The 8,619-nt window shown below is 45.7% G+C and overlaps 1 protein-coding gene across 1 annotated transcript in view; it reads right to left on the reverse strand.

Moving 5' to 3' along the window:
* LOC128354849 (para-nitrobenzyl esterase-like) overlaps positions 1-8,168 on the reverse strand; it is a gene marked incomplete at its 3' end in the record, with an annotated part of 11,458 nt that extends 3,290 nt beyond the window's left edge. Inside the window, exons 1-3 of the mRNA XM_053314992.1 lie at positions 8,049-8,168; positions 6,473-6,743; positions 1,221-1,641 (exon numbers count right to left, since the gene is read on the reverse strand). Coding sequence (XP_053170967.1) covers positions 1,221-1,641; positions 6,473-6,736 — 685 coding nt within the window. The remainder of the gene's footprint in view (positions 1-1,220; positions 1,642-6,472; positions 6,744-8,048) is intronic.
* Between the last annotated feature and the right edge of the window lie 451 nt (positions 8,169-8,619).

An 8,619-nucleotide genomic window follows, 5' to 3' on the forward strand; every position in this document is an offset into this window, starting at 1 on the left:
CTCATATTGTTACTATAAGTGTTTGACAACATTATTAAAATGAGCTAGGAGAGATATAAAACATATTTCTTTATCTTTAGCTTGATCCAGTCAGTGGGTTTATTAATGTGTCTGAAAAAACTCTGAAATCTCACAAGAGGTAAATTGTATAAAAGTCTGTTAAATATTTAGATTTTTAAAGTGACGGCTGAATACTGAACTTTAAATAATCATGTTAGTGGACGGAGGAGCATTGACCTGTTTACCAGCCCTCAGCTGAAGTGCTCTTTCTCAATATTGGACTTTTAATGGTTTGTGTAACTGGGGACAAAAGCTGCGTTCCCAACTGTAAAAGTGTTGATTTTTGGGTGTTCAGTGTTTAAGGTCCCTAAAATAACGCTTTTCCACTCACTATACAGTTCTAGCACTACTCGACTCGGTTTGGTACCAGGAACCTTTTCCATTACTACAGTTCCTCCCCAATGTGAGCGGGGTCGTCATAGCAACACAAACACATAACCAATGGAGGACATGGAGGCGATGGTGTACTTGCTGCTGTATGTGTCTTTCTGTCACACACAAAGCAAAGAGAAGAGAAACCGAATCTCTGTATCGCTGTTGTTGGTATTTAAAAATGGCGGGTTTGATTCTTGTGTGGGACGGCTCATGACTCTTCCAGTGACTCTCTGACCAATCAGTGGCCGGCAGTCTGATGACGTCACATTTTAGTATCGGCTCGGCTCGCTTGGAACTTCAGCAGAGCAGATACTAAAAAACTGAGTCGAGCCGAGTCATGCTCTATAACTCTATAAGTCAGATCTGAAGGAGACTTTAGCGAGTAGAGAGTCCTGCAGCTCTTGTGTTGAGTATCAGGATGCAATCAGGCTCAGTGTGACCGTCTGCTCTGACTGAGATAGAACAACCTTAAAGATTTGATGTTTCTATATTGAAAATAATGTCAAACACACACTCGGCATCATCATGAAGGAATTTAAAATATAAATTGCTCTCTTTTGGTTTGAGATCTTTTCTCAAAGAAGCAAAAAAACTCAGTAGAGTCGAGTCGAGTAGTGCTAGAACTGTAAGCTAACTAAGAATTATGAGAAGTGTGTGTGTGTGTGTGTGTGAGTGAGTGTGTGTGTGTGTGTGTGTGTGTGTGTGTGTGTGTGTGTGTGTGTGTGTGTGTGTGTGTGTGTGTGTGTGTGTGTGTGTGTGTGTGTGTGTGTGTGTCAGTGACAGACCTGAGGTGTTTTTTGGAGACCCCTCTCTCAGCACCTCCAGAGCCATGAAGCCGAAAGCGTTGAGTCTGTAGTTGAAGCTGACGTAAACCATCTCTGTGTCGGCCGCCAGCTGCTCCGTGGGCGAGTACCCCGACTCTCCTCCGCTGAGCACGTGCAGGTAACCTCCGTGGATCCACACCATGACGGGCAGCTTGGCGTCCGGCCGCAGCGTCGGCGTCCACACGTTGACGAAGAGGCAATCCTCCTGACCGGTCACCTTCCCCGCGCTCGTCATCGATAGGATCTGAGGACACACGCTGCGGAAGCGGCCGGCGTCGCTGGTGCCTTTCTTACAGGCGGGCTCGGCCGGAGGAGCCCAGCGCAGGGTCCCCACCGGGGGGGCGGCGTAGCGGAGGCCTTTAAAGGAGTAGGCGCCATCCTTCTGTAGAGAGAGGTAGAAAAAACTCATTTTAGGAAGGGCTGGGTGATTATGGCAAAAATCAAAATCATGATTAATTGAACTTTTAACCTTTTACTCCCTCCTTCCTTCCTTCCTTCCTTCCTTCCCTCCCTCCTTTCCTTCCTTTCCTCCCTCCTTCCTTCCTTCCTCCTTTCCTCCCTCCCTTCCTTCCTCCTTTCCTCCCTCCCTCCTTACCCCTTTCCATCCATCCTTCCTTCATCCTTTCCTCCCTTCCTTCCTTCTTCCTTCCTTCCTTCCAACCATACTTCCTTCCTCCTTTCCTCCCTCCCTCCTACTAATTTCTTTCCTCCCTAACTCCTTACTCCTTTCCTTCCTTCCTGCCTTTCTCCTTTACCCTCCTTCCCTCCCTCCCTACTCCCTTCCTTCCTTCCTCTCTCCCTCCCTCCATCCTTACTCCTTTCCTTCCTACCTTCCATCCATCCTTCCTTCCTCCTTCCTTCTAACCTTCCTTCTTTCCTTCCTCCCTCCCTCCCTCCTTTCCTCCCTCCCTTCGTCCTTACTAATTTCCTTCCTCCCTAACTCCTTACTCCTTTCCTTCCTTCCTTCCTTCCTCCTTTACCCTCCCTCCCTCCCTCCCTCCCTACTCCCTTCCTTCCTTCCTTCCTCCCTCCCTCCCTCCCTACTCCCTTCCTTCCTTCCTTCCTCCCTCCCTCCCTCCCTCCTTACTCCTTTCCTTCCTACCTTCCATCCATCCTTCCTTCCTCCTTTCCTCCTTCCTTCTAACCTTCCTTCTTTCCTTCCTCCCTCCCTCCCTCCCTCCCTCCCACCTTTCCTCCCTCCCTTCCTCCTTACTAATTTCCTCCCTCCCTTCCTCCTTACTAATTTCCTTCCTCCCTAACTCCTTACTCCTTTCCTTCCTTCCTTCCTTCCTTCCTTCCTTCCTCCTTTACCCTCCTTCCCTCCCTCCCTACTCCCTTCCTTCCTTCCTCTCTCCCTCCCTCCATCCTTACTCCTTTCCTTCCTACCTTCCTTCCTTCCAACCTTCCTTACTTTTCCTTTCCTCCCTCCCTCCTTACTCCCTTCCTTCCTTCTTTCCTCCCTCCCTCCCTCCCTCCCTCCTTACTCCCTATCATATCAGGACATTTTTGAGGAACATTTTTATAAGTCAGCAACATTTTCTCATGTTAGTTTCAGGTTTCATTTCCTGTTTTACTCGTCATCACCTCTCTGCCTCCTCTCCTTCCTTCTTTCCTTCCTCCCTTCCTCCTTTCCTCTCTGCTAACAGATCTCTGCCTCCTCTCCTTCCTTCTTTCCTTCCTTCCTCCCTTCCTCCTTTCCTCTCTGCTAACAGATCTCTGCCTCCTCTCCTTCCTTCTTTCCTTCCTTCCTCCCTTCCTCCTTTCCTCTCTGCTAACAGATCTCTGCCTCCTCTCCTTCCTTCTTTCCTTCCTTCCTCCCTTCCTCCTTTCCTCTCTGCTAACAGATCTCTGCCTCCTCTCCTTCCTTCTTTCCTTCCTTCCTCCCTTCCTCCTTCCCTCTCTGCTAACAGATCTCTGCCTCCTCTCCTTCCTTCTTTCCTTCCTTCCTCCCTTCCTCCTTTCCTCTCTGCTAACAGATCTCTGCCTCCTCTCCTTCCTTCTTTCCTTCCTTCCTCCCTTCCTCCTTCCCTCTCTGCTAACAGATCTCTGCCTCCTCTCCTTCCTTCTTTCCTTCCTTCCTCCCTTCCTCCTTTCCTCTCTGCTAACAGATCTCTGCCTCCTCTCCTTCCTTCTTTCCTTCCTTCCTCCCTTCCTCCTTCCCTCTCTGCTAACAGATCTCTGCCTCCTCTCCTTCCTCCCTCCCTCCCTTCCTCCTTTCCTCTCTGCTAACAGATCTCTGCCTCCTCTCCTTCCTTCCTCCCTCCCTCCCTTCCTCCTTTCCTCTCTACTAACAGATCTCTGCCTCCTCTCCTTCCTTCCTTCCTCCCTTCCTCCTTTCCTCTCTGCTAACAGATCTCTGCCTCCTCTCCTTCCTTCCTTCCTTCCTCCTTTCCTCTCTGCTAACAGATCTCTGCCTCCTCTCCTTCCTTCTTTCTTTCCTTCCTTCCTCCCTTCCTCCTTTCCTCTCTGCTAACAGATCTCTGCCTCCTCTACTGACACTGTAATTTCATAAATGATAAAATACAAAAGAAAAAACTTTATGTAAGAAATGTAGAGATTTAAAGTTAATATTTTAAAGACGTTGCTGCTCTGAGACTTATAATTAAATGATGCTTACAGAAATCTTGTCTGAACATAACCGACCGGACAGAAACAATAAGAAGCACATTATAAAGGAAAGAAGGCAGGGAGGGAGGAAGGAAGGTGAGAGAAAGGAAGGAATGACAGAAGGAAGAAAGGGGGATGGAGGACGGAAGGAAGGAAGAAAGGGAGGAAAGGAAATAAGGAAGGGAGGAAGGAAGGAAGGAAGGATGGAGGAAAGAAGTAAGTAAGGAAGGAAGGTAAGAGGGAGGGAGGAAGGAAGGAAAGAAAGACAGGAAAGAAGGAAGGAAGGAAGGAAGGAAGGAAGGACGGAGGAAAGAAGTAAGGAAGGAAAGAAGGAGAGAAGAAGAAAGAGAGGAAGGTAGGGGGGAGGAAGGAAAGAAGGGAGGAAAGAGAGAAGAAGGAAAGAAAGCAAGAAGGAGAGAGAAAGCACAGGAAGGAAGGTAGGAAGGAAGGAAGAAAAGAAGGAAGGAAGGAAGGAACATTCAAAACAGAGGGGTCAATTTGACCCGGGAGGACGACAGGAAGGTTGAGAGATAATTTATAAGGACATGAAAGAAGTTAAATTATTTAAAACAAACATGAGTCTAAAACAACCTCAGATATGAATAAGTTTATTATCTTATAAATTAATATATATCAGACTCGTGTCATCATCAAACCCCTTTCTCTTTTGACTGTTCCTTCCTTCCTTCGTTCCTTCCTTCCTTCCTTCCTTCCTTCCTTCCTTCTGTCCTTCTTTCCTTCCTTTCCTTCCTCCTTGTCTCTTTCTTTCCTCCCCCCTTCCTTCCTTCCTTCCTTCCTCCCTCCTTTCTTTCCTTCTTCCTCCCTTCCATCCTTCCTTCCTCTTTTCCTTTCTCCCTCCCTCCCTTCCTTCTCTTCTCCTTCTCTTCCTCTGTCCTTCCTTCCTTTCCTTTCCTTCCTCCCTTCCTTCTTTCCTTTCCTCCCTTCCTTCCTTTCTTCCTTCCTTCCATCCTTCCTTCCTATTTTCCTTTCTCCAATAACCTTTGTGTCGTCCTCCCGGGTCAAATTGACCCTTTCTCTTTTGACTGTTCCTTCCTTCTGTCCTTCTTTCCTTCCTTTCCTTCCTCCTTGTCTCTTTCTTTCCTCTCCCCTTCCTTCTTTCCTCTGTCCTTCTTTCCTTCCTTCCTTCCTCCCTCCTTTCCTTTCTTCTTCCCTCCTTTCCTTCCTTCCTTCCTCCCTCCTTTCTTTCCTTCTTCCTCCCTTCCATCCTTCCTTCCTCTTTTCCTTTCTCCCTCCCTCCCTCCCTCCCTCCCTTCCTTCTCTTCTCCTTCTCTTCCTCTGTCCTTCCATCCTTTCCTTTCCTTCCTTCCTTCCTTCGTTCCTTCCTCCCTCCTTTCCTTTCTTCTTCCTTCCTTCCTTCCTTCCTTCCTTCCTTCCACCCTTCCTCCCTCTCTCCTTTCCTTCCTTGACTTGAGGACAACAGGAGGGTTAAACTTGTTTTTCTTCAGGAAGGATAAAAAAAGAAAATGTATAAAAGTGTAAAATCTTGATGAATCCAGATCAGAGAAATAAAACACGTGTCTTCATCACAAGTTAAACTCTATTCATGTTTCTGCAGATGAAGCTTTTTCTTTTTAGGGAAGTGAAGCTGCAGAAAGTTAAAAGAGGAAACATCTGTAGAGAGATTTATATTTATGTTACATGCTCCTGCTGCAGCTGACTGTTTATACACCCTTATATTTATTTATCTGTAATATCCGTGGGGGTCCAGGCCGGCCCACTTTCCTTCCTGTCTTCTTTTCCTTTCTTCCTTCTGTCTTTCCATCCTTCCATCTGTCCTTCCTCCCTTTCTTCCTTCTGTCCTTACTTCCATCTGTCCTTCCACCCTTTCTTCCTTCTGTCCTTCCTCCCTTTCTTCTTTCTGTCCTTCCTTCCTTTCTTTCTTCTGTCCTTCCTTCCTTTCTTTCTTCTGTCCTTCCTTCCTTCCATCTGTCCTTCCTCCCTTTCTTCCTTCTGTCCTTCCTTCTATCTGTCCTTTCTCCCTTTCTTCCTTCTGTCCTTCCTTCTATCTGTCCTTCCTCCCTTTCTTCTTTCTGTCCTTCCTTCCTTTCTTTCTTCTGTCCTTCCTTCCATCTGTCCTTCCTCCGTTCCTTCCTTCTGTCCTTCCTGCCTTCCTTCCTCCCTTTCTTCCTTCTGTCCTTCCTTCTGTCCTTCCTTCTATCTGTCCTTCCTCCCTTTCTTCCTTCTGTCCTTCCTTCTATCTGTCCTTCCTCCCTTTCTTCTTTCTGTCCTTCCTTCCTTCCTTTCTTCTGTCCTTCCTTCCATCTGTCCTTCCTCCCTTTCTTCCTTCCATCTGTCCTTCCTCCCTTTCTTCCTTCCATCTGTCCTTCCTCCCTTTCTTCCTTCTGTCCCTCCACCCATCTGTCCTTCCTACCTTTCTTCCGTCCTTCCTTTTGCCTGTCCTTCTTTCCTGTCCTTCTTTCCTCCCCTTCTTTCTTCCTTCCATCCTTCCTTCCTTCCTTCCTTCCCTCCCTCCATCTTTTTAATGATCCGGCCCACATGAGATCATATTGGTCTGTATGTGGCCCTTGAATGAAAATGAGTTTGACACCTCTGCACTAACAGATAATCAGCGGGTCTAAACTCACGTGTCTTCCTCGGTACTCTCCGCAGCCGACGGTAACCTTGGCAACGCCCGGCGGCAGCGTCTGCGCCACGTATCCCAGGTAGGCGGCGAGAGCGAGCAGCGCGGCCACGCCGAGGCAGATGAGGAAGATGCAGCGTCTGGAGAGCACGAGGAAGGGGCTGATGTAGTGTCTGTGGCGGACGTACTGCACCTCCTCCTCCTCCTCCTCCTGAACCAGGTAGCGGTACTCGGTCCGCTCCGGGACCTCGAACGCGTCTTCATTCATCTTCACTCTGAGAGGAAGAGGAAGAGGAAGAGGAAACTTACTTTACTCTCATATCAGATTCACTTGGCGATCTTTAACACTGACTCATATACTTTAGAGCAGAGGGGTTAAGGAAGGAAGGACAGAAGGAAGAATGGAAGGAAGGACAGAAGGAAGAAAGGATAGAAGGAAGAAAAGACAGACAAAAAGAAGGAGGGAAGGAAGAAAGGGAGGAAGGATAGATGGAAGGAAGGACAGAAGGAAGGTAAGGAGGAAGGACAGATGGAAAGAAGGAAGAAACGAAGAAAGGAAGGAAGGAAGGATAGAAGGAAGAAAGGTAGGTAGGACAGATGGAAGGAAGGAAGGAAGGAAGGAAGGATAGAAGGAAGAATGGAAGGAAGGACAGAAGGAAGAAAGGATAGAAGGAAGAAAAGACAGACAAAAAGAAGGAGGAAGGATAGATGAAAGGAAGGACAGAAGGAAAGAAGGAAGAAACGAAGAAAGGAAAAAAGGAAGGTAGGGAGTAAGGACAGAAGGAGGGAAGGGAGGAAGGACAAAAAACTGGATTTACATTAAAATCTGGTTTTAACAAAGATTATAATACAAGATGTTTTTTTCTGACTACATTTAAATTCCAGTTTTGTGAATTTCCGGTTTATTCCCATTAAAGTTTCCATCCCTACATACACATGAGTATAACTTGATTTTATGTATTTTAAACCATTTCTGATTCATTAGCTTTAAATCTGCCTTAATAAGACTTAAAAGTTTCTTCTTATTATTATTATTATGATATTTGATATTCTGCATAGTTGAGGTTACGTCATCACTACGTCACGTTCTACGTCGTGTGGCGCTGGCTGGCTGCAGCTGCGCGTACAGTAAACACACACACACGCACACACACACACACACACACACACCACACAGGGAGAGCCTAAAAAGGAAAGGAGGAAAAAAAAACAAGTAGAACAAAAAGCGGATGTAATGAGGAGAAGAAACTTTCCTGCAGTTTGTTTCTTTGTTAACAAGAATAAAGTTTCTCTCTGCAGGTTCGTGACTCTAAAACGCCCCAAAAACTACAGCTTCTCACTGCAGTCTGACGCTTTACTCACTAATCACAGGAAGAAAGAAGCAGATTGACTCATATTAATAATATTAATGATAATAATAATAAAGAGAGAGCAGCTGGAATAACTCTCAGTCCTGATTAACTACATCCATGTCGCTTCCTTCTCTGACAGAAACGTCCTGAGACCCTCTCAGCTCCTCTCAGCTCCTCACTGACAGACAGACATGAATCATAAAGGAGTGACAGAGGTTCAGTACTCACCATGTCATAAAACAAACAACACATGCAAACAGTCAACTCCTAAAAACTAAACTTTCAACTTTGACGCATTTAGTTGTGAGCGTCGGGAGCGCGCATGTCCTGCAGCCTTTCCTCTCTCACATTTAAAGAGACAGTACGACAATAAACTCAGAGTCTGCACAACAACACATCTCAGCTTCACTCTGAGAGACTCTGATATTAACTTCCGCTGTGAGAGGAGAAGTAATCTGATTATTTACTGCAGTAAAAGTACAAGTACAGCAGTGTAGAGATACTACATTACAGGTAAAAGTCCCGTATGAGAATCCTACCAAAGTAAAAGTATTATGAGTTTGATGTAGTTCACAATAAAAGTACATACATGTAGTTAAACTATCACAATAAAAGCACATTAATGTAGTTAAACTATCACAATAAAAGTACATTAATGTAGTTAAACTATCACAATAAAAGTACATAAATGTAGTTAAACTATCACAATAAAAGCACATTAATGTAGTTAAACTATCACAATAAAAGTACATTAATGTAGTTAAACTATCACAATAAAAGTACATTAATGTAGTTAAAC

This window comes from Scomber japonicus, unplaced genomic scaffold (genome assembly GCF_027409825.1).
Source record: "Scomber japonicus isolate fScoJap1 unplaced genomic scaffold, fScoJap1.pri scaffold_707, whole genome shotgun sequence".
Classification (NCBI taxonomy): domain Eukaryota; kingdom Metazoa; phylum Chordata; class Actinopteri; order Scombriformes; family Scombridae; genus Scomber; species Scomber japonicus.